The sequence below is a fragment of the Salvelinus alpinus genome, chromosome 5 (assembly GCF_045679555.1).
Source record: "Salvelinus alpinus chromosome 5, SLU_Salpinus.1, whole genome shotgun sequence".
Taxonomy (NCBI): domain Eukaryota; kingdom Metazoa; phylum Chordata; class Actinopteri; order Salmoniformes; family Salmonidae; genus Salvelinus; species Salvelinus alpinus.
The window spans coordinates 65,918,251-65,944,491 of NC_092090.1; the positions used below are offsets into that span (position 1 = coordinate 65,918,251).

General features: G+C 44.0%; 1 protein-coding gene across 3 annotated transcripts; it reads right to left on the bottom strand.

Moving 5' to 3' along the window:
• Nucleotides 1–882: 882 nt before the first annotated feature.
• On the bottom strand, nt 883–26,241 carry LOC139576533 (tetraspanin-15-like). 3 transcript variants are annotated; one of them, XM_071402739.1, is made up of 8 exons: nt 25,673–26,239; nt 12,544–12,729; nt 11,841–11,915; nt 11,531–11,626; nt 8,393–8,509; nt 6,840–6,890; nt 5,988–6,104; nt 883–4,332 (listed from the first exon to the last, which is right to left on the bottom strand). In XM_071402739.1, exons 1-8 carry the CDS (start codon nt 25,757–25,759, stop codon nt 3,976–3,978), a joined length of 1,086 nt encoding a protein of 361 aa, XP_071258840.1. In that variant the 5' UTR covers nt 25,760–26,239; the 3' UTR covers nt 883–3,975. The 3 variants fall into 3 exon arrangements, with proteins under 3 accessions (XP_071258840.1, XP_071258841.1, XP_071258842.1); XM_071402740.1 differs by lacking the exon at nt 11,841–11,915 and having other exon boundaries at nt 25,673–26,241; XM_071402741.1 differs by lacking the exons at nt 11,531–11,626; nt 11,841–11,915 and having other exon boundaries at nt 25,673–26,240.

Genomic DNA, 26,241 nt, shown 5'->3' on the forward strand with positions numbered 1-26,241 from the left:
GTCATCTCCCGTCTGGATTACTGCAACTCGCTGTTGGCTGGGCTCCCTGCCTGTGCCATTAAACCCCTACAACTCATCCAGAACGCCGCAGCCCGTCTGGTGTTCAACTTTCCCAAGTTCTCTCACGTCACCCCGCTCCTCCGCTCTCTCCACTGGCTTCCAGTTGAAGCTCGCATCCGCTACAAGACCATGGTGCTTGCCTACGGAGCTGTGAGGGGAACGGCACCTCCGTACCTTCAGGCTCTGATCAGGCCCTACACCCAAACAAGGGCACTGCGTTCATCCACCTCTGGCCTGCTCGCCTCCCTACCTCTGAGGAAGTACAGTTCCCGCTCAGCCCAGTCAAAACTGTTCGCTGCTCTGGCACCCCAATGGTGGAACAAACTCCCTCACGACGCCAGGTCAGCGGAGTCAATCACCACCTTCCGGAGACACCTGAAACCCCACCTCTTTAAGGAATACCTAGGATAGGATAAAGTAATCCTTCTAACCCCCCCCCCCCCCCCCCTTAAAAGAGTTAGATGCACTATTGTAAAGTGGTTGTTCCACTGGATATCATAAGGTGAATGCACCAATTTGTAAGTCGCTCTGGATAAGAGCGTCTGCTAAATGACTTAAATGTAAATGTAAATGTAATGAATAGGGTGCCATTCGGCAAGCACACCCAGGAAATCCACCACATAAACTGTGACCATTACAACATCGTTATAAGACAGGCCGCGTCTGAAATGGCACCCTATTCTCTATATAGTACTGCACTACTTTTGATCAGAGCCCATAGGGTTATAGTGCCATATCAGACGCAGCCACACTTTACATGGGAGATGTTTGCAGGCATCAAATGTTTACAGGCAGAATATAGATGACATTAGAGCAAAGAAATCAAATTCAAAACAGCTTTATTGACAATGACAGTAGTGTTTATACAAGGCCAGAGCTAAGATGAAGCTCAAACAGTGCAATAAATCAGATTAGATATGAAAAAGATCCTAGCTTTACATGGATTGATATAATTTGGACTGGATTTGTTGTATCCCTTATAACATTGGTTTTGTTTCAGAAAGCTAAGTATATAAAAAAAAGTATTTTTTTTATTTTTATGGAAGAGACTGAAAACCCCTGATGAGACCCTGAAAGAGCTGTAAACAGTTTCCTTTTCTAACTTAATTAAAATACAACACACACACTTTCCACTTCGTTCCTGAATAGGCAGTTCATACATACAAACATATAGTGCCGTTGAAAAGTATTCAGACCCCTTGACTTTTTCCGCATTTTGTTACGTTACAGCCTTATTCTAAAATTGATTAAATAATTTCCCCCCCTCCTCAATCTACACACAATACCCCATAATGACAATTCAAAAACAGTTTTTTAGCCATTTTTGCTAATTTACAGAAAATTCTAAACTGAAATACCACATTAACATTAGTATTCAGACCCATTACTCAGTACTTGTTGAAGCACCTTTGGCAGCGAGTACAGCCTCGAGTCTTCTTGAGTATGATGCTACAAGCTTGGCACACCTGTTTTTGGGGAGTTTCTCCCATTTTTTACCGCAGGTCCTCTCAAGCTCTGTCAGGTTAGATGGGGAGCATTGCAGCACAGCTATTTTTAGGGCTCTCCAGAGATGTTGGATTGGGTTCAAGTCCGGGCTCTGGCTTGGTCACTCAAGGACATTCAGAGACTTGTCCCGAAGCCACTCCTGCGTTGTCTTGGCAGTGTGCTTAGGGTTGTTGTCCTGTTGGAAGATGAACCTTCACTTTTGAGATGGTGCCAGGTTTCCTCCAGACGTGACTCTTGGCATTCAGGCCAAAGTGTTCAATCTTGGTTTCATCAGACCAGAGAATCTTGTTTCTCATGGTCTGAGAGTCTTTTAGGTGCCTTTTGGCAAACTCCAAGCGGGCTGTCATGTTTGTTTTACTGAGGAATGGCTTCTGTCTGGCCACTCTACCATAAAGGCCTGATTGGTGGAGTGCTGCAGAGATGGTTGTCCCTCTGAAAGGTTCTCCCATCTCCATAGAGGAACTCTGGAGCTCTGTTAGTGACCATCAGGTTCTTGGTCACCTGCCTGACCAAGGCCCTTCTCCCCTGATTGCTCAGTTTGGCCAGGCAGCCAGCTCTAGGAAGACTTGGTGGTTCCAAGCGTCTTTCATTTAAGAATGATGGAGGCCACTGTGTTCTTGGGGACTTTCAATGCTACAGAAATGTTTTGGTACCCTTCCCCAGATCTGTGCCTCGACAAATCCTGTCTGAGCTTGACGGACAATTCCTTCAACCCCATGGCTTGGTTATTGCTATGACATACACTGCCAACTGTGGGACCTTACATAGACTGGTGTGTGCCTTTCTAAATTATGTCCAATCAATTGAATTTACCACAGGTGGACTCCAATCAAGTTGTAGAAACATCTCAAGGAGGATCAATGGAAACAGGATGCACCTGAGCTCAATTTCGAGTCTCATAGCAAAGGGCCTGAATACTTACTGTATGTACACTACCGTTCAAATAAAAGCAAATTTTTTGTCCATTAAAATAACATCAAATTTATAAAAAATACAGTGTAGACATTGTTAATGTTGTAAATGACTATTGTAGCTGGAAACAACTGATTTTTAATGGAATATCTTCATAGGCATACAGAGGCCCATTATCAGCAACCCTCACTCCTGTGTTCCAATGGCACGTTGTGTTAGCTAATACAAGTTTATAATTTTAAAAGGCTAATATTGATCATTAGAAAACCCTTTTGCAATTATGTTAGCACAGCTGAAAACTGTTGACCTGATTAAAGCAATAAAACTGGCCTTCTTTAGACTAGTTGAGCCATTTCCAGCTACAATAGTCATTTACAACATTAACAATGTCTACACTGTATTTCTGATCAATTTGATGTTATTTTAAAAATGGACAAAAAAATTGATTTTCTTTCAAAAACAAGGACATTTCTAAGTGACCCCAAACTTTTGAACAGTAGTGTAAATAAGGTATTTCAGTTTTTTATTTTTAATAAATGAGCAATCATTTCTAAAAACGGGTTTTCACTTCGTAAATATGGGGTATTATTGTGTGTAGATTGCTGAGGGATTAAAAAAATAATAATCTAATAATAATTTAGAACAAGGCAGTAGTTTAACAAAATTGTGGGAAAATTCAAGGCGTCTGAATACTTCCCGAAGGCACTGTACAAACCGGTAGAAACGGAATCAAAGAGTTCATACAAAAAAGAAACAGGCTACACATCCTTCACAGACATTGCACTCGAAGCAAGACAAGATTGGCTACTCCCATTCCTCTGCTCTGACTAGCATGATCATCTCAAAAAAAAATAATGTCAAGTCGGTATAGTAAATAAACATGTTGTGAATTGTCTTCTGACTATTGGGCCATTTGAATACAGCCTGAGGTATGCTTTAGCACATGAGACACAGCTCAAAATAAAAGATTTATAAAATACCTGCAACAAATTTGAGGAAAGGTCAAAAATAATGCAGAGACCGCAGCTCAATTTGAAAGCTCCATTTAGAAAAAAGTAAAAACAACTGTTAAATTAGTGTCTAAAAACCACTGCAGCATCTTGTTCTTTGAAAGACTAACAATTATTTAAAAAACAGGATAACGATTGCTCCAATAATGCCTTTCCAAAGTGCCAAATCTCTGGTCGGGTTCCAGGCCAACTGCATGCATTGCATCAACCAATGGATGTGTGCCACGTCATCAACTGCGCAGTCAGGCATCAGATTGCTATATCATATAATGTGGTTAGCTGATATGTTAAACACCTATCCAGCCATTGAGATCTGGGTGCGTATGCAATGTAGCCAGCTGGGGAACATGGCCATTATAACCTGTGATCCTGTCACTTAATGTCCATTGATTGGTTTGACCACCAAATAGTGCAACAGGTCTAACCTGTCCTTCAACAAACACACAGACCAAAACAACAACAAAACAACTCAGAGGAAATTCTAAAATTAATATTCCCTTCTTTTCTGCTTCCGCCCAATGTCTACCTCGTCCAGTCTAAGCCCAGATAGCTTGAGGTCTTGGAGGGATTGGGCCAGGGGCCTATGGACCTGGACGGGCAGGGGTCGCTGGACCCGGATGGGGATGGGCTTTAGGTCAGGGTCAGACAAGATGGGGTCTAAAGCTGGCAGGGGGAGGTAGCCTCCGTCTCTGGGCAGACACAGGCAGCAGCCAGCACCAGCCAGGTCCAGCTCGCTGTACTCAAAGCCAGCCCTCTTGAGGATCTTGAAGTCCACCATGTCCATGGACTCATTCATCTCCACCAGCAGGTTCCAGAACATACAGCTCAGCACGATGCCCATAAGCTGGAGAGACACACAGCAGAGAGACCAGTTACATTTACTCTGACACTGGGACTAGTACACACAGCTCAGCAGGCTGGAGAGAGAGACAGGGAACACAGCAGAGATGTAAGTAGCCTTGCAAGAGCCCAACTCCTGGTTCTGTAGCGTGAGTCAGCTTGATGTACAAGTTCACCTCCTGGACAGGACGCTAGTCTATCGCAGCGCCTTACCCCTAATCTGTCTCCATAATGCTTGGGTCCCATTTTTACAGTCTTTGATATCACTCGGCTGGGGATCAAACTCTGACACCCTTATTCCCTATATAGTTTTGACCAGGGCCCATAGAGACTGGTACCCACAGCCAGGGGGAAATATTCCAGCTGGATATTCAAGGACCACCGCATAGAAACCAGTTTAGACCATGTAACTATGTTTTTAAATATAATGCACCGTCATGTTCGTGTTTAATGTGCTTGCATGTACCTGACACCATAAAAGTTGCAGAGGCATACACATATCCAACTTTTCAATTAAGTAATATCTTACTTTGGTCCCAAGGTGGGTAATGCCTGGGCAAGCCAACTTGAGTGTGCAGCTGTCCACTCCCCCAGTGCTTTGAAATTAACTAGTTCCCACCTGAGCTTGCCTGATAAGAACCCTCAGTTTCCTTTTCGGTCTGTCTGCTACTGGACTGGACTGTCTGGATTGCACCTCATCCCCAAAGAATAGGCACATTTTATAATAGTGCAGCTGCTGCAGAATCAGTATGTGGTGTAATTACACATCTCCAAGGGGGCTCGCATAGAAGTCTGGCTGCAAAATTGTCACAGCACAGGAGAGTGAGGATAAAAGTAAAAATAGGCTGATTGTCTGTCTCCCCCACACTAACGCTCTAAACTAGAACTAAAAACTAAGTGAATGGATAATAGTAAACAACAAACTCTGATTTATTCAAATTGAGTTTATAACACAATAAAAATCATCCAGCTCCTTGTTGGTTATGAAAGCGTTAATGTTACAGAGATACTGTATCATGCAGTGTAAACTGGCTAAGCTACAGTACATGTAGGCTAGGCTAGGCCATGTTGCCAACAGAGAAGGGAGAGGGTTGCCTAGCTAAGCCCAAATTTACAGCTCTTCAGGGGGAGTGCTTTCTACAGACACCATTCACATCACATTGTGCGTGTTCCAAATGGCACCCTATTCCCTATTATTTATTTATTTTTTACATGTGTTTTACCTTTATTTAACTAGGCAAGTCAGTTAAGAACAAATTATTATTTTCAATGATGGCCTAGGAACAGTGGGTTAACTGCCTTGTTCAGGGGCAGAACGACAGATTTTTTACCTCGTCAGCTTGAGGATTCGATCTTGCAACCTTTACTAGTCCAACGCTCTAACCACTAGGCTACCTGACGCCCCCCTATAGGGCCCTGCTCAAAATTAGTGCACTATATTGGGGATAGTATGCCATTTGGAACACAGAAATTGTTTAGTTCTGTGTGTGAGGCAGACACAATATAATGAAGTGGTGGACAGACTGACAAAAACTGGTTAGGAGTCAATCAAAATGCAAATGTGCTAGGAGAAACCTCCCGGGGATGGAACGACTGAGTGAATAAATACACACGCACGCTCTCACCTGGTGCAAGCGTGCGTGTGCGTCTGTGACTGACCTGTGGCAGACCTAAGGCACAGCAGAGCCCAATAGTTGCTCCCACGTTGTCGCCCATCCACAGGTTGACAGCATGGATACAGCCTCGCACATGAATCACCTCATCTAGGACCTCACGCTGACAGAGAAAGCAAGCAAACGGGCAGAATGAAGGAGAGAGGGAGGAGAAGACAGAGGAAGAGAGAGAGACTAAATGAAATGCATTTGACTGAGTGTAATTCAGTTTGTATGCACGGCATTAAGGCAAAAATCAAGACAGTCATTTCACAATGATGAGGCACTAAAATGCTAACATGAACAATAGAAAAACAGTGGAAAAATATATTCTACTACAACAAACTAATAGTGTGCCTTTAAAAAAAAAACTGTTCAACTATTCCCCAAAAACAACTGTGATTTTCCAACATACGGTACCAAAGACAATATGGCTCAAGGACAGAAAACAGAAACAGCTGAATCAATATCACAACACCACCAGCCACTACCAGCAGGCACAATATAGTGATAACCAATTACCTTATTTGCCGCATACTGCAGCTAGAGAGAACAACCATTTTGGGGCCATAAAAGTAAATGCTCCTGTTGCTGCTCATTTCCCTGTTGCCATCTTTTCTATGCGTCCCAAATGGCACCCTATATAGTGCACTACCTATGCGGGTCCTGGTCAAAAGTAGTGCACTTTATAGGGAATATGGTGCCATTTGAAACATAGCTTCGGTCTCTGCGCAGAATGACAAGCTCCACAGGCTAATGAAGGCCAACAAACAAGCAGCACACTGAGGGGAAATGGAGGGGGGGGTAAAGATTTCACAGCCTATTAGGACTGGGATATAACCACTTATCTTCCCCTTACCTGCTGGCTGAGAGTCTTGTAACCACAAAGAGTGTTGACAACCTCTCCCACCTGGGAAAACGAGACAGGGAGAATATATGATTATGAAGATGAGTCATGTGCAAATAACTATCATTTATTTGTTTTGTTTTTTGAAGTCAGGTAAGTATCCTTGTTGTTAAAAAGTACATTTATGCACATCGGACACCAACAGACACATGTTGTGGAGCACATGGCAGAGAGCTGGACATTCCTTAATCAGTTTATAGCTTTGTGGTGCTTTGGAGTTGCCCTGTGTGGGTACAGACCAGAGGAAGAAGCAAAGAAGAGAGACAGAGAGAGAAGAAAGACAAACAGACAAGGCACAGAGAGAGAGAGAGAGAGAGAGAGGGAAAAAGATGAAGTGATAAAGGAACAAGAGAGAGAGAGATAGCGAGAGGGTGAGTTAGACAGGGAGAGAGGAAATGAATCATGAGTTCAGTAAATGGATTTAATTATCTCCCACTCCCTCAACTGACGCCGAGGTCTCGGGGTCTCTTCCTGTGCCTGAGTGACTCCACACATTTCACTGTAACCAATTCAACCAGCGTTAATTGCCTAGTAATGCAGCATGAGGCCGGGGATGAGAGGCAGGGGGAGAGGGCCTGTACTGAAAGCAGAACATGGATCCACTCACTCAATTCATGGCTAGAGGGCTGTATGGCTTTGTCTCTTCATTTCGCTCTCACAATATCTGACCTGTGCACGTAAAACACCAAAGATGAACAGTAGCGCTAGAACATGGTTAGCTTACTCATCGAAGCACAAGGAAAGGTCTCCCTGATGGGTGTGTGATTCCATGTGGTAGAATGACATTCACCCCCCCCCCCCCTCCCATTTCATCTGTGTGTGGAGATCACCTTTACAAATAACAGGGTCTTAGTATATGATTAAAAGGGAAGAGAGTAGAGTATTGCTTTGGGGTTTAGAGACTTCTTCAGTTTCCAAGAACTGATCTTTGTTTAAAATAAATGAGGATCCCTTATTGCTACAGGCCACTGATGCTTCTCACTACCTCTGCAAGGCTCAGTGTGCTCAGTGGGTCTGTGTGTGGGTCTGGAGGAGCGCTAAATGAGATCCACAGAGACATGTGAGCGGCTGATACGGAGGGCAAATATAATATTGGCTAAGGTTTATGTGGGCTACCGAGTGGCGCAGCGGTCTGAGGCACTGCATCTCAGTGCTTGAAGCGTCACTACAGACACCCTGGTTTGAATCCAGGCTATATCACAACCGGCCGTGATTGGGAGTCCCACAGGGCGGCGCACAATTGGCCCAGCGTCGTCCGGGTTTGGCCAGTGTAGGCCGTCATTGTAAATAACAATTTGTTCTTAACTGACTTGCCTGGTTAAAATAAAAAATCAATGTGTGTTATCAGTTCCACGTCACGGTCTAGATAAAAGGTGACAGCTGGAGAATGGTGCCAATGGATGTTTAAAAATCATCTACTGTGTGTGTGTGTGTGTGTGTGTGTGTGTGTGTGTGTGTGTGTGTGTGTGTGTGTGTGTGTGTGTGTGTACGACGAGAGCATTCACCTTGTGGCGGACACAACATGTATAAGGAACGCCACAGGCCAGCGGTCCGGTGCCATTGCAGAAATGGTATTGATTGACACCCCAGTCCTTGTACTCGTCCCCACCACAACAAGAGAACTGGAGAGGAAAAGAAACAGAGAAAAAGAGATAGAGAGAACGAGGGGAGAGAGAGGGAGAGAAACAGCACCAAACACAGGCATCTTAATGAGGTAAGCGGTGGGGGAAAAACAACCACAGTGAGTGACTGCTTCCCTGCTCAGGTCAGAACCTCCCTGTCACCTTGGACTGGAGCCCTGAGGACATTCTCTACTCTGCCTCGGTACCAAATGGCACCCTATACCCTCTATAGTGCACTACTTTAGACCAAAGCCCAACGGGATTTTATAGATTATATACAGTTGAAGTCGGAAGTTTACATACACCTAGGCCAAATACATTTAAACTCAGTTTTTCACAATTCCTGACATTTAATCCTAGTAAATATTCCCTGTCAGTTAGGATCACCACTTTATTTTATGAATGTGAAATGTCAGAATACTAGAAGAGAGAATGATTTATTTCAGCTTTCATTTCTTTCATCACATTCCCAGTGGGTCAGAAGTTTACAAACACTCAATTTGTATTTGATAGCATTGCCTTTAAATTGTTTAACTTGGGTCAAACATTTTGGGTGGCCTTCCACAAGCTTCCCACAATAAGTTGGGTGAATTTTGGCCCATTCCTCCTGACAGAGCTGGTGTAGCTGAGTCAGGTTTGTCGGCCTCCTTGCTCGCACACGCTTTTTCAGTTCTGCCCATACATTTTCTATAGGATGAGGTCAGGGCTTTGTGATGGCCACTCCAATACCTTGACTTTGTTGTCTGTACTTCCACAACTTTGGAAGTATGCTTGGGGTCATTGTCCATTTGGAAGACCCATTTGTGACCAAGCTTTAACTTCCTGACTGATGTCTTGAGATGTTGCTTCAATATATCCACATCATTTCCCCACCTCATGATGCCATCTATTTTGTGAAGTGCACCAGTCCCTCCTGCAGCAAAGCACCCCACAACATGATGCTGCCACCCCCGTGGATGTTGTTGGTGTTCTTCGGCTTGCAAGCCTCCCCCCTTTTCATCAGACCAGAGGACATTTCTCCAAAAAGTACGATCTTTGTCCCCATGTGCAGTTGCAAACCGTAGTCTGGCTTTTTTTATGGCGGTTTTGGAGCAGTGGCTTCTTCCTTGCTGAGCGGCCTTTCAGATTATGTCGATATAGGACTTGTTTGACTGTGGATATAGATACGTTTGTACCTGTTTCCTCCAGCACCTTCACAAGGTCCTTTGCCAATGTTCTGGGATTGATTTGCACTTTTCGCAACAAAGTACGTTCATCTCTAGGAGACAGAATGCATCTCCTTCCTGAGCGGTATGACAGCTGCGTGGTCCCATGGTGTTTATACTTGCATACTATTGTTTGTACAGAAGAACGTGGTACCTTCAGGCATTTGGAAATTGCTCCCAAGGATGAACCAGACTTGTGGAGGTCTACAAAAAAAATTCTGAGGTCTTGGCCCGCTTTCTTTTGATTTTCCTATGATGTCAAGCAAAGAGGCACTGAGTTTGAAGATAGTCCTTGAAATACATCCACAGGAACACCTCCAATTGACTCAAATTATGTCAATAAGCCTATCAGAAGCTTCTAAAGCCATGACATCATTTTCTGGAATTTCCCAAGCTGTTTAAAGGCACAGTCAACTTAGTGTATGTAAACTTCTGACCCACTGCAATTGTGATACAGTGAAGTATAAGTGAAATAATCTGCCTGTAAACAATTGTTGGAAAAATTACTTGTGTCACGCACAAAGTAGATGTCCTAACCGACTTGCCAAAACTATAGTTTGTTAACAAGACATTTGTGGAGTGGTTGAAAAACAAGTTTTAATGACTCCAACCTAGGTGTATGTAAACTTCTGACTTCAACTGTACATACAGTTGAAGTCAGAAGTTTACATACACTTATTTTCCATGTGGTCTATGTTAAAGGGCACTTCATTTAATATAACGGGCTTTTAAAATTCAATATTTGTGCACAATTTCTTCCAGGGGTTGGAACTGAATTATTTTCCAATCGTTCATTCAAGTCCTAACCGACTTACCAAAACTATATAGTATGTTAACAAGAAATTTGTGGAGTGGTTTAAAAACGAGTTTTAATGACTCCAACCTAAGTGTATGTAAACTTCCGACTTCAACTGCAGATAATAGCCATTTGGGAATCACCCAATCTTTATCCTTTCAACCCAGGGCAGGGCTGGCTTCATTCATTGACTTCAATCTCACAACCCATTTCCCCCAGCAAATCGATATCGATGTGGAGATTGCCAGACAGGGAGCGAGGGCCCCAGGTAAACCGGGACTTTGACACTCAAATAAAGACTACACTTTAAACTTGTGCAGGCTGTAGGAAATCAGATGGATAACCTAGCATGTTGATAGCAGCGTAGAGAGAAAAGTAGAGATACGACAGCGGGTCAACGCTTTTGGTATCTTTTGGTATTATAGTGGCAGCAGCAGCTTGTTATTGTGTTGTTCTCTTTGTGGGGCTCAACAGCGTTGTACTCCACTGCTGATTGAGATAGATGCACTCTAATAGGTGTGCAAATGACAACAGCCGTTCCCCAAATGACACCCTATATAGAGCACTACTTTTGACCAGGAATCATATGGCTCTGTCGAAAGTAGCAGACTGTCTAGAGAATAGTGTGCGCCATTTGTTACACAGGTGGAAATGAAAGCTTTGAGAGGTGTGAACAATGGTGGCCAATGAAAGGATTGAATGCCTGCAGCAGTGAGGATTATTATGCCTAGTTGCCTAGTTAAATAAAGGTTAAATAAATAAATATATATGTGGTCTGGTTAATTAATTAACCAGGATGAATGGCAGAGATAAAATACAAAATTAGCCAACCTCTCAAAAGACTAGTGTGTGTGTGTGTAGTGGGGGAGGATTTAATAATGACAGAGTTCAGTCTGTTGTTTTTTCAATCACCCATACTCTATCCATCTCAGTGTATCCTACATTCAACACACACACACACACACACATCACTATATCCTGTCTGTTGCTTCCGTTAATGTAAAGCGAGTCCTCTCTAACCTTCTGTTGCACAAAGTCCAAGATGTTTTTGAAGTCCAGATCATCGTAATAGTGTTTAATTCCCTCTCGTATGCTACTTTGGAACAAGGCTGATGTCTACAGGGAGAGAGAGAGGAGGAAGAGTAAAGAGAGAGGGGTGGGGATGATTGAGCGATGGAAGTCATCATCCAACACATTGAATGCTGCTGTGATGTGATCTTTTCGTGGCTGGAGGCTATGCCAAAGGGGACACTGCTGTACCATGTGAACATGTTACAGATGACGTGTGCGTGCATGCATGTGTGTAGGTGCCAGAAATTAGAGAACTGGCCTTCTTCTCAAAGATGAGTGCAACGATGAGAGCCACAACTTGCAGGAACAGTAGGACACACAGAACACACAAGAACTGGTGGAGAGGAGAGAGAAAAAGAGATGTTAATTTCCCTTGTTTATTTCCCTTTAGGTTATTGTCTATTCCATTTGCTTTGGCAATGTAAACATATGTTTCCCATGCCAATAAAGCCCTTTGAAGAGAGAGAGGGGGGGGGGGGGGGGGGTTAGCATGACACAAACCACAGGGACAGAGTTTAGAGGGACTTTAGCTGCTATCTGTATATCCCAGTTTGGAGAGAGATAACTGATTGAGAACAAAGTGCCCTGCAGATGGCTTGCTGGGCTGAGACAGGCAACCCGTCATCAGGCTTACTGACATACCCCAGTCAGTCCCCTCCTCCCTCTCTCTCTCTCTCTGACTTCGTGAGGGGGTTCTTCTCCTCGCTATGTCTCTATCCCGAATCACCCACACCATGTCCTCCCCCTCTCCTCCCTTCTCATCTCATCTACCCCTCCAATCCCTTTACTCTCACCATGTGCTTCCGCCGACATAACTTTCCCCTCCTTCCTTTCCTCCCGCTCTCATCTCCCTCTCCATTCCTCCTCCCACTCCCCTCTCTCACCATGTGTAGCAGGATCTACTTTCTCCTCCCTCCCTTTATCTCTCTCCTCCCCACCGCTCCATCCCTCCCCGCTCTCACCATGTGTAGCAGGGTCTTGTTGTCCCTGAGGGAGCCCACCATGCCCACCAGGGAGACGGTGAACATCACCAGGCCCAGCAGGATGAGCACCACAGCGGGGGCCAGGAACACCCCCTCCAGGGTACGGTTATTCTGGCGTTCCACCTCCGCGTACACCCCCACGCACAGCACACACAGGCCCAGGAGCTGTAGGAGGGGAGAGGGGGTAGGGGAGGCAGGGAGAGAGTGAAGAGGCAGGGCAAGAGGGGAAGGAAGAGAGAGCGGGAGACAGGGAGAGAGGGTGGGGGTAGAAGCGGCGAGACAGTGAGATGGGAGTCGTAAGAGAAGAGAGGGGTAAGGCAGGGAGAAAGGAGGAAGACAGAGAGAGGTGGGGAGGAGAGAGGGCAGTAGGGGAGAGAAAGGAGATGGGAGAGAGGGAGAGCGGGTTGGGGTGAGAAGGTCAGAACACTGCAGGGTGCCATCTTTATGAATTAGCGTCACTGCAAATAACAGGATCTTATGACAGCAGCGTGCATAGAAAGCATAGCCTAACCAAGCGAGGAACATTAAATGCTTTTGCCATTAGTGCTGAGCGATTAACCAAAATGTCTGTTAATTTTCATTTTTTAAACAAAAGTTTGACCAACGTCAGTTCAATTATTTGAATTCCATTTCGTTTGTTTTTTCCTGTGTGAGCTGGATGCGCAGTTTCTGTAGAGATAAGTCCGATCACGCCCGAACTGTGCGATGTAGTAGCGAGTTTCCAACAGGCTAATATTCGAAATGGTTTATAATCCATTGTGCGTCTGTCTACTTGTCCGTTCTGTGTGGAGCAGACACGATACGAAAAGAAGAGAGAACGCACGATCGAGAGGGATGGAAAGCTGTTTCTTCGCGAGGTATCCCTACCTGAAAATACATGATCAAAGTGATTGATAGTTGGTATTCAGCAGTCATAAAAGTATGCCTTATTTACTTTTTGAAGAACAACAAAAATGTTGATTTTGTCAGACAGCATAGCATAGAGATGAGGACTTGGAATTAAATAATAATGTCCTCAAATAAGAAACATATTTTATTAAAGTAATGTGAATAAATCATGGTTAATAAGTGATAAGCAGTCATGGGTAGTCACTACCTTCATGGGACTTTTATTCATTGTTTTATTCTGTTGTTACATAATTAAACCCACATAATGCATAGAGCATTTAATGTAAAAAATTAAAAATATAAAAACGTGATTACTTAATTTTTTTTTAAAGAAATCGAAACAATCACAAAAAGCACTAATTGCTCAGCACCAACTGTTATGTTCAAAGCTACCGTGGATTGGATTACATACCCATAGCTGATTTCAAATAACAAGGACATCTTTAAAAGAGCATCAATGAGCCCCAAATGGTACCCTATTACCAATAGTGCACTACTTTTAACCAGAGCCTAAAGACCCTAGTGCTCCTGCTCCACACCCTGCTGCCCAAAATAAAGTTAGCAAATAGGGAACAGAAGATGACGGAGACAGGAGAGGACAGAAAATGGTGGGCCTAGCTCCTGTCTCGCTGCGACATCACCCTCGTTAGTATAAAACAACCTATTTGACTAGCTCCTAGAGTGCCATTTGGGAGCTTTCAAAACCAGGGCAGGGTGTGCTGCTAGTTCACTTAGATAACATCCCAAATGGCACCCTATTCCCTTTATCGTGAATTAAAGGAACTATACAAAAGGCAACATAGGGAATAGGGTGCCATTCGGAACACAAGCTTTGACCCAATGATAGTTCTTTCTTTCTGCAACGCTCGCAAAAAAGAAAAACAACCAACAATTGCCACCACCTAGGCCTACCTATTGATTCTCAATTACGGAGAAAGGCACTCTGCACTAAGAGAGCGAGCCTCTTCGCTCTTTACCTACTCTAGTCCATTCACTACGGACAGCCACCACCACCCCGCCCAACATCGGAAAATGTATTAAAAGGCTCCGTTTTCAAAGATATAGGCCTAATTCAAGTCTCTTACAGAGGAACCTTAGTTCCTTTCTTATTTATTCTGTCTCCCGCCGTAGTGTAGCCTAAGTGGACTGCAAAGTAGGCTAGACACACTGAGACCGAGAGACAAATATCCTAAAATGACCAAACCTCAGACTGATAAGAAGCTATGCAAATAGGGCACACACTCTTAAAGGATTAGTTGCCTGACTCTCTCCTTCCCCCAAAAAACCTACATACACACACACTTATGCATGCACGTCATACGGATTCCCGCAAAACTGTGTGTGAAATTACATTAAGCAGATTGAAGAGACAAGGGGAAGAAACAGCATTAATTAACTACGAGAGCCCCTGCATGGCTGGCTGTGGGCCAGGGAAGCTCTGGGAGGAACACAAGCCAAGGCACTAAATCTCAACACGGAAGAGTGTGAGCTGAAAGGAAGGTGAGAGGAAGAAAGAAGTGAGAAAGACTGGAAAGAAGGAGAGAAAAAAAAAATCCAAGCAAATTAAGTCACTGATGGTGCTTTTCCATCGAGACTTACCCCCACACCAGTGTGCCGCCAGTGTTTTATGTTAATGTACGTCTAGTGTTATTGTGTTTCCGTCAGGAGAGTGACTCTAAAGACGTGTGGCGAGCAGAACCAACAACCTCCGCATCATTCAGGACTGTTGGTTTGTGAGAAGGTGTTCAAGTCAGCCATTGTGTAAATGCATAGATGGAAACAGAAAGGTCTGAGCCTTTTGGGTAAAACACCGGGGTAAATGCTCAGTGGAAATGCCGTATTACAGTTTCTTGAGAGTGAGAGAGAGAGAGAGAAAGAGTGTGCAAATTGAACATGAAAACGACTGCAATTTCCTTTGAGGTTAGAAGGAGAGTCATGGAGTGAGAGAGAGGGTGAGAAAGCAGAGAGTGAGAGAGAGCGAGGGATTCATTATACCCACTGATTGATTCTAGGAAGACGAGGATTCGCCAAAAATGGTGGTGGAAAGAGAGAGTGATGGAAGGGGCATGGTTACATTTAACTGATAAAGTAACTGGATGAGTAAAATACTATCAAAACTGGCTGACTCATCCATTAGCCTAGGATAGGGTTTGCAATTCAAATATGACAACAACAATGTTGTATGCACTCTACTGTAAGTCGCTCTGGATAAGAGCGTCTGCTAAATGACTAAAATGTAAATGTAAACAACAAAAAGTGTAAGAGAGCACTAGCCTATACTAGACATTCTAGTCCCAACACTTTCCAGGCAGCGCACCAACACCTAGGTTAACTACATGAGAACACACACACAAAAAAAATGGAATTATTCAATGGCACTCAAAGGTTGTCTACGGTGAGAGAGATATTGGTGATTTCCCCCATAGGCACACATATAAATGTATAAAGACATCACTATACGCCTAAACACTGAGTCACTACTCAAGGGTAGGCTGAATTTTATAACATAAACTCTGATGTATAGCCAAGAAAACCAATTGAAAGTCATGGCCAAAGTCACTCATCCATATCTCATACAATCTCCGCCAGTTCCCTTCATCCTCTCTTTTAGCTGCATGCAGGGGAAAACGATCCCCCCCCTCATTGAAGCCACGGGAGTTGAAGGCCGACCACAGTACCGCAGGCATTGTTAGCAGAAAACATGACCCCCCTCCATTATAGTGAATGGAAAAATGGAAATCTTCATGGTCAATTTGAGTAAATAAATACAACATTCAAAGACAATCATGGTACCAGTAACTTCTTCTAATTACACCAGATGTATGTCCTTGAACCAATTGTTTTAAAAATGGCACACAGAAGAAGTTATGAGGATAATTGAGATGCTAATTCAGCCTGCAGTACCCCGGTGGCCTTCAACTTGAGTTCAAATCAAATTTTATTTGTCACATGCGCCGAATACAACAGGTGTAAACCTTACAGTGAAATGTTTACTTACGAGCACCTAACCAACAACACAGTTCCCAAAAAATATGGATAAGAATAAGAGATAAAAGTAGCAAGCAATTAAAGATCAGCAGTAAAATAACAATAGCGAGACTATATACAGGGGGGGGGGGGGTACCGATACAGAGTCAATGTACGGGGGCACCGGTTAGTTGAGGTAGTATGTACATGTTGGTAGAGATATTAAAGTGACTATGCATAGATGACAACAGAGAGTAGCAGTGGTGTAAAGGGGGGTTGGGTGCAAATAGTCTGGGTGGGTAGCCATTTGACTAGATGTTCAGGAGTCTTATGGCTTTGGGGCAGAAGCTGGTTAGAAGCCTCTTGGACCTAGACTTGGAGCTCCAGTATCGCTTGCCGTGCGGTAGCAGAGAGAACAGTCTATGACTAGGGTGGCTGGAGTCTTTGACAATTTTTAGGGCCTTCCTCTGACACCGCCTGGTATAGAGGTCCTGAATGGCAGGAAGCTTGGCCCCAGTGATGGATTGGCCTGTTCGCAGGCCCTCTGTAGTGCCTTGCAGTCGGAGGCCGAGCCGTTGCCATACCAAGCAGTGATGCAACCAGTCAGGATGCTCTTGACGGTGCAGCTGTAGAACCTGGATCTGAGGACCCATGCCAAATCTTTTCAGTCTCCTGAGGGGGAATAGGTTTTGTCGTGACCTCTTCATGACTGTCTTGTTGTGCATAGACCATGATAGTTTGTTGGTGATGTGGACACCAAGGAACTTGAAGCTCTCAACCTGCTCCACTGCAGCCCCGTCGATGAGAATGGGGACGTGCTCGGTCCTCCTTATCCTGTAGTCCACAATCATCTCCTTTGTCTTGATCACTTTGAGGGAGAGGTTGTTGTCCTGGCACCACGGCCAGGTCTCTGACCTCCTTCCTATAGGCTGTCTCGTCGCTGATCAGGCCTATCACTGTTGTGTCATCGGCAAATTTAATGATGGTGTTGGAGTCGTGCATGGCCGTGCAGTCATGAGTGAACAGGGAGTACAGGAGGGGACTGAGCATGCAACACTGAGGAGCCCCTGTGTTGAGGATCAGCGTGGCGGATGTGTTGTTACCTATCCTTACCACCTGGGGACGGCCCGTCAGGAAGTCCAGGATCCAGTTGCAGAGGGAGGTGTTGAGTCCCAGGGTCCTTAGCTTATTGGTGAGCTTTGAGGGCACTATGGTGTTGAACGCTGAGCTGTAGTCAATGAATAGCATTCTCACATAGGTGTTCATTTTGTCCAGATGGGAAAGGGCAGTGTAGAATGCAATAGAGATTGTATCATCTGTGGATCTGTTGGGGCAGTAACCAAATTGGAGTGGGTCTAGGGTTTCTAGGATAATGGTGTTGATTGTGAGCCATGACCAGCCTTTCAAAGCACTTCATGGCTACAGATGTGAGTGCTACGGTTCGGTAGTCATTTAGGCAGGTTACCTTGGTGTTCTTGGGCACTATGGTCACTATGGTGATCTGCTTAAAACATGTTGCTATTACAGACTCGGACAGCGAGAGGTTGAAAATGTCAGTGAAGACACGTGCCTCTCAGTGAGAGGGGGCAGCACTGAACTAGCCTTCAACGTCACTTCCTGGAGTAGCTTAAACTGGGCATGTTATGTCCATCTTAACCAACTTCATTTGTCTTCAATGCGCTATTGAGTCTTCACATAGGAATGAACGGTGTCACGTGATCGACGGCTTTGTCCATTCATATGTACAGTTATTGGCTGCATCCCTCTTCTCTGCCTGGTGGTGAGATGACCGTAGAGACCGTTGTAGTTAATATTGCATCACCTGCAGAGACCGAGCAGAGTGAACAGTTGATCCCTCTCAGGACCACTGCTCTCACTCAAGGCCTCGGTCTCAAGAGATGTCTCTTAACACACCAGCTGCTTCCGAAATGGCACCTTATTCCTGATACAGTGCACTACTTTTGACCAGGGCCCATACTGAACACAGCCCTATGGGTCCTTGTCAAAAGTAGCCATAAAGTAAATGTATGACGTAGAGTAAGGCTTTTTTGCCTGAATAGATAGATGCAGTTAAAATGCATGATTAATATAATTCACCAATATACAGTACGTCTTGGTAGTCCAACAAATATTGCTATCAGGTTGCAAATCACAGCCAACCTGGTACATTGTTTACTTGCTCGAGCTATTCGGGATGCACTGTTTCAACTGGCATGCTCTGATCCAGTAGAAACGTCATAAAATAGGCCTACTTGATTACCTCTTATCAGTGCTTGACTTGGACTGAAATATGTTCCAGTACTCATTTTGAGTGCTGGTACGGTTTATATTTAGGTGCAGGAGCTCCACAATACTTTTGAGTTAATATTCCATAAGAGGAACAGGAGCTCAAGCAGCAGAAAATGTGAGGTGCTGGTAGTCAGCGTCGGTGGGCTCCTGCCCAAGTCAAGTACTGCTTCTTACCCCTTGCGCAAATAGCCTACAGCTGTGTCTGTCCCGAGCTCACTGGCGTGGGAAACTCTGAGGGCCCAGAATACTTTATACAATGTTTCAAGCTTGCTAGCGCATGCTTTTGGCCAGGCCCAAGTTAATACAATGTTTCAAGTTCATTGCAGACAGGCCAGGTGTAGCCAATGTGATTTATAGGGCTGTAGCGTAGCGGGTCGAGAGTTTCAAGTTCCTTGGTGTCCACATCACCAACGAAACTATCATGGTCTAAATACACCAAGACAGTCGTGAAGAGGGCACGCCAAACCTTTTTCCCCTCAGGAGACTGAAAAGAGGCACTACAGAGGGTAGTGCGTACGGCCCAGTACATCACTGGGGCCAAGCTTCCTGCCATCCAGGACCTACAGTTGAAGTCAGAAGTTTACATACACCTTAGCCAAATACATTTAAATTCAGTTTTTCACAATTCATGACGTTTAATCCTAGTAAAAATTCCCTGTCTTAGGTCAGTTAGGATCACCACTTTATGTTAAGAATGTGAACTGTCAAAATAATAGTCGAGAGAATGATTCATTCCAGCTTTCATTTCTTTCATCACATTCCCAGTGGGTCAGAAGTTTACAAACACTCAATTAGTATTTGGTAGCGTTGCCTTTAAATAGTTTAACTTAGCCTTCCAGAAGCTTCCCACAATAAGTTGGGTGAATTTTGGCCCATTCATCCGTACAGCTGGTGTAACTCAGTCAAGTTTGTAGGCCTCCTTGCTCGCACATGCTTTTTCAGTTCATTTTCTATAGGATTGAGGTCAGGGCTTTGTGATGGCCACTCCAGTACCTTGACTTTGTTGTCCTTAAGCCATTTTGCCCCAACTTTGGAAGTATGCTTGGGGTCATTGTCCATTTGGAAGACCCATTTGCGACCAAGCTTTAACTTTCTGACTGATGTCTTGAGATGTTGCTTCAATATATCCACATACATTTCCCTTCCTCAATATGCCATCTATTTTGTGAAGTGCACCAGTCCCTCCGGCAGCAAAGCAGCCCCACAACATGATGCTGCCACCCCCGTGCTTCACGGTTGGGATAGTGTTCTTCGGCTTGCAAACCTCTCCCTTTTCCCTCCAAACATAACAATGGTCATTATGGCCAAACTGTTCTATTTTTGTTTCATCACAACAAAGGACATTTCTCCAAAAAGTACAATCTTTGTCCCCATGTGCAGTTGCAAACCGTTGTCTGGCTTTTTATGGTGGTTTGGGAGCAGTGGCTTCTTCCTTGCTGAGCACCCTTTCAGGTTATGTCGATATAGTACTCGTTTTACTGTGGATATAGATACTTTTGTACCTGTTTCCTCCAGCATCTGCACAAGGTCCTTTGCTGTTGTTCTGGGATTGATTTGCACTTTTAAACGCAAAGTACGTTCATCTCTAGGAGACAGAATGTTTCTCCTTCCTGAGCGGTATGACGGCTGCGTGGTCCCATGGTGTTTATACTTGCGTACTATTGTTTGTACAGATGATCGTGGTACCTTCAGGCGTTTGGAAATTGCTTCCAATGATGAACCAGGTCTACCATTTTTTTCTGAGGTCTTGGCCGATTTCTTTTGATTTTCTATGATGTCAAGCAAAGAGGCACTGAGTTTGAAGGTAGGCCTTCCACAGGTACACCTCCAATTGACTCAAATGATGTCAATTAGCCTATCAGATGCTTCTAAAGCCATGACACCATTTTCTGGAATGTTCCAAGCTGTTTAAAGGCACAGTCAACTTATTGTATGTAAACTTCTGACCCACTGGAATAGTGATACAGTGAATTATAAGTGAAATAACCTGTCTGTAAACAATTGTTAGAAAAATTACTTGTGTCATGCACAAAGTAGATGTCCTAACCGACTTGCCAAAACTATAGTATGTTAATAATAAATTTGTGGAGTGGTTGAAAAACGAGTTTTAATGATTCCAACCTAAGTGTATGTAAACTTCCTACTTCAAGTGTATATAATAGGCGGTGTCAGATGAAAGCCCATAAAATTGTCAGAGACTCCAGTCACCCAAGACTGTTTTCTCTGCTACCGCATGGCAAGCGGTACCGGAGCGCAAAGTCTAGTACCAAAAGGCTCCATAACAGCTTCTACCCCCAAGCCAGAAGACTGCTGAACAATTAATCAAATGGCCACCGAACTATTTACATTGACCCCCCTCCCATTTGTTTTGTACACTGCTGCTACTCGCTGTTTATTACTTCACCCCTACCTACATGTACAAATTACCTCAACTAACCTGTACCCCCGCACACTGACTCGGTACACCCTGTATATAGCCTCGTTATTATTATGTTATTGTGTTACTTTTTATAATTTTTTTACTTTAGTTTATTTGTAAGTATTTTCTTAACGCTTCTTGAACTGCACTGTTGGTTAATGGCTTGTAAGTAAGCATTTCACGGTAAGGTCTACACTTGTTGTATTTGGCGCAAGTGACAAATAAAGTTTGATTTGATATATGGAAAAATACACATTTAAAAATGTCGACCAATCGAATGGTCGAAAAAACAGACGACTTTCGGTTGACAAAGATTATTATTAATTTATTTTAGTCGGGGATAGCCCTACTTGACACAGTTTAAACTAGGTCTATTTGTGGTGTCTGCAACCGGATTGTTAAACGACACTAGATTGTTAAACGACACTTGGCATTGCTTGACTGAGTGATACCGTTTGCGAATTGCAGCCCCCCCAAAAGATTTGTTCTCGAGTTCGAGTTTGTTGAGCAGAGGATGTGTATGTTGTGGTTCTACAAAGCTGTGTCCATCATAACATTCAATTAATTGCATTCATTCTTGCGCCATGTGATCAATTCCAAATATGTATTTTTTCTTCTCTATGCTGCAGCATCATTTATTTTCCCTTGCACACATGGACAGTTGCTGGTCGGAGCACATATCCGGAGTCGCCGGTATTTAAAGGCTCTGCATGGTAAATCCGGAGTCTGCATTGACCGTACCTCATTTACAGCGATACGACCTCTGAAGAAGTCAGTGCAGTCATACTTCTTGCTCGTCGCAGAGCAGAACTGTTGCGAAGGAAGTTGTCAAGGAAGCAGAGAATCTGCAATTGCATCACACCCTCTGTAAGGAGCCTCTGGATCGCATGGCCAGAGAAAGCATGAATTGGCTTTTAATACTGCTGTAGAATTAATTGTGGCCAGTAGGTCAAACGAATGACATAAATTAAAGAGTCACTCTGAAAAAAACAAATCATGTCTCTCGAGTCAGTAAAAAGGGTTGTTCAAAAATTGAGAATTTTTCACATCACTAGCGGGCAGGCAGGCAAGTTCCCATTCAGTCGTCAAAACGTGGGTTGGGACAAGCATGCAATGACAAGCAAGCTGCAGAAGAGCGAGTAGGCTACTCCCCATCGTTCATCAGTGAAATTTTGACGGCCAACCCAAAAAGGGTTGAGGGTTTATCTACTGTTCCCTTGTTAGATTTTAGCTCAACTCGCGCTGGTTAACATTAGCTGTTGATCTTGTTGTTGCTGATGTGCATAGGCAACAGAGGGCGAGAGAGCCTACCTTTTCATTGTTGTTTGATCAATAGGAATGTAAAGTTCCCAAAGGAACAAGATGGAGCCGACAGAGATGGTCGCCTCGCTTCGAGTCATTCGGAAACTATGCAGTATTTTGTTTATTTCTGTATTATTTCTTACATTGTTACCCCAGGAAATCTTAAGTCTTATTACATACAGCCGGGAAGAACTATTGGATAAAAGAGCAACGTCGACTTACCAACATTACGACCAGGAATACAACTTTCCTGAAGCGGATCCTCTGTTTGGACCACCACCCAGGACAATGGATCTAATCCCAGAAGCCGACCCAAAACAACAGCACCGCAGAAGGGGCAGATGGAGCAGCCTCCTGGTCAGGCTCCGTAGACGTGCACATCGCCCACCGCTCCCGGGTATACTACTCACCAATGTCCAGTCTCTTGACAACAAGGTAGACAAAATTCCAGAGAGACATCAGAGACTGTAACATTCTGTTTCACGGAAACATGGCTCTCTCGGGATATGTTGTCGGAATCGGTTCAGACACCGGGCCACCATTGTTCCTGTACCCAAGAAGGCAAAGATAACTGAACTAAATGACTACCGCCCTGTAGCACTCACTTCTGTCATCATGAAGTGCTTTGAGAGACTAGTCAAGGATCATATCACCTTACCGGCCACCCTAGACCCACTTCAGTTTGCATACCGCCTCAACAGGTCCACAGACGATGCAATCGCCATCACACTACCCTATCCTATCTGGACAAGAGGAATAGCCATGTAAGAATGCTGTTCATTGACTACAGCTCAGCATTCAACACCATAGTACCCTCCAAGCTCATCATTAAGCTGGAGGCCCTGGGTCTCAACCCCGCCCTGTGCAATTGGGTCCTGGACTTCCTGACGGGCCGCCCCCAGGTGGTGAAGGTAGGAAACAACATCTCCACTTCGCTGACCCTCAACACTGGGGCCCCACAAGGGTTGTGCTCAGCCCCCTCCTGTACTCTCTGTTCACCCACGACTGCGTGGCCATGCACGCCTCCAAATCAATCATCAAGTTTGCAGACGACACAACAGTAGTGGGCTTGATTACCAACAACGACGAGACAACCTACAGGGAGGAGGTGAGGGCACTCGGAGTGTGGTGTCAGGAAAACAACCTCTCACTCAACTTCAACAAAACAAAGGAGATGATCGTGGACTTCAGGAAGAAGCAGTGGAGAAGGTGGAAAGCTTTAAGTTATTCGGCGTACACATCACAAACAAACTGAAATGGTCCACCCACACAGACAGCGTGGTGAAGAAGGTGCAACAGCGCCTCTTCAACCTGAGGAGGCTGAATAAATTTTTACAGATGCACAATCGAGAGCATCCTGTATCACAGCCTGGTACGGCAACAGCACCGCCCTCAACCGCAAGGCACTCCAGAGGGTGGTGCGGTCTGCACAATGCATCACCGGGGGCAAACTATCTGCCCTCCATGACACCTACAGCACCCGATGTCACAGGAAGTCCAAAAAGATCAGCAACGACAACAACCAACCGAGCCACTGCCTGTTCACACCGCTACTATCCAAAAGGCGAGGTCAGTACAGGTGCATCAAAGCCGGGACCGAGAGACTGAAAAACAGCTTCTATCTCAAGGCCATCAGACTGCTAAACAGCCACCACTAACATTGAGTGGCTGCTGCCTACACTGAGTCCCAATCACTGGCCACTTTAATAAATGGATCACTAGTCACTTTAAACAATGCCATTTTAAATAATGACACTTTAATAATGTTTACATATCTTACATTATTAATATCATATGTAGTGTATTTTATACGATCTATTGCACTTTGCCTATGCCGCTTGGCCATCGCCCATCCATATATTTATATGTACATATTCTCATTCACCCCTTTAGATTTGTGTTTATTAGGTAGTTGTTGGGGAATTGTTAGATATTACTGCACTGTCAGAACTAGAAGCACAAGCATTTCGATACACTCGCATTAACATCTGCTAACCATGCGTATGTGACCAATCAAATTTGATGTAAGAGGACTCCCATGCTATTTACATATTTTATTGAAATCCATTCAGGTGTATTCTGTGGCTTATGGCAAATCTTTCTAATGATCTAAAGTCTTGCTGTTGCTACTGCCTGTAAACACACAGTCCAGTTTAAAGTAATTGATGGCAGGCCCGTGTGGCAATTGGCTTATTTGCATATAAGCCTATTGTAGCTCTGATTGGCTATGGTGCACCGGTCTGTGTAGATATTTTTATTAGGTTTTATTCGCTGCAGTAGCTATTAATTTTCCAAACGCACAGACACTTTCCCACTCTATAGTATTGCTTAGCATTATCACAAATGCCTGAGTCATTCCCAAACATTCTGTGAATGTATGAAAATGTGAAAATGACCATATCTATATTCTTGCTTGTCAGAAAGAAAAATAAGCAGCCACAATCCTCCTGTGGGTGTATATGAACATATTTGAATAATGTTGACAAAATGCTGTCAGTTCCACTTTAAAGCCTACATGACACATAAGTGTGTGTGTCATGTATGCTAGCATGTTATGGCATTTAAGTGAATTAGACTTACCTGTGTAACCCACTCCTGCCCTGAAAAGCTGTAACAACAATGTAGTAAATGTCCCACATGTCTCAGAACACCAAGAAGAGGCATTAACACCAGGCTGCATTAAATGGTAATTTGACTATAACACTGATTAGACTCATTAGGCTTAATCAAATGTAGAGTAATAGGTAGGCTTAGGCCTATAGCTAGTTACTCTTTCCAAATATTGCAATATGAAGGCCCTAGAATAGTCTGAAACAATCAAATGTGTTAATGGGCTACAGTTAGCATCCCATTTCCTGTCGGCAAAGAAAATCTCCCACTTCACTTTTAACTGTATCACAGTAGTCTCACGGCACGCCCTGCACTACAAAGCAGCAAAAGCAGTGTAGCCTAGTGTAGTAAATGAACGACAATAGTGTGCACAGCAGTATTTTCATTATTTGTTATTCTTGCAAGCAATTTGACACCCGAGTTAGCTAGCTAGCCAACTAAGAAGATCCTGGCAGTTACTAGATAGCTGTTACACTGGCTAGACAGCTAGACACCTGGCTAGTAACATATAACGTTAGCTGTGTGGTAAACAAAGGTGATGGTGGTTATCTGACAGTCACACAATCCAACATGTTTGTGGTCCGGTCCCCAACCCTGTACCTGAAACCAACAAGTCAATATTAAAACACTTACCGAGAAGAGCATTGAGTAGATATTTAAGGTGAATTTGATGAAATAATAGAAGCGGTTGCTCTTTCTCACTGCTTTGTACGAAGGCATGTTGCTTGGTAGCTGAAGAAGCAAGCTAGTTGCAAGCTAAGAACCCAATTTAGCTAACGTTAGCTATCTATGCTAGTAGACGCATATCAACACTGACCTAATTAGCTATTTCAGCTAGCCACAGTTAGCTAACTATATTATCCGATAGAATTTTCAAAACATCTCGATTTTACACAAGTACGTCAACGCCTTCGTTTAGGTTATTTACTCCGGTTAAATGTACCCTCACAAACAATAGCAACTTCCGGGCCACGTTCAATGCACGCTCTGTTTTGGCGACGTCATTTAATAACGGGCCTGAGTAGTGAAATACGTTCAGCTATTTCATATGTAATTATCCAGTAAAACTCGATTACAGTATCATCATGTGCGATAGCTGAGACAGTAGACAAAGGAGCTGGCTCTCATCATCCATACTATTGCTTGCTTTCCTTTACATCTTAAAGGAAATGGGTCACATCTCAGCCCACTGAAGAGTCTGT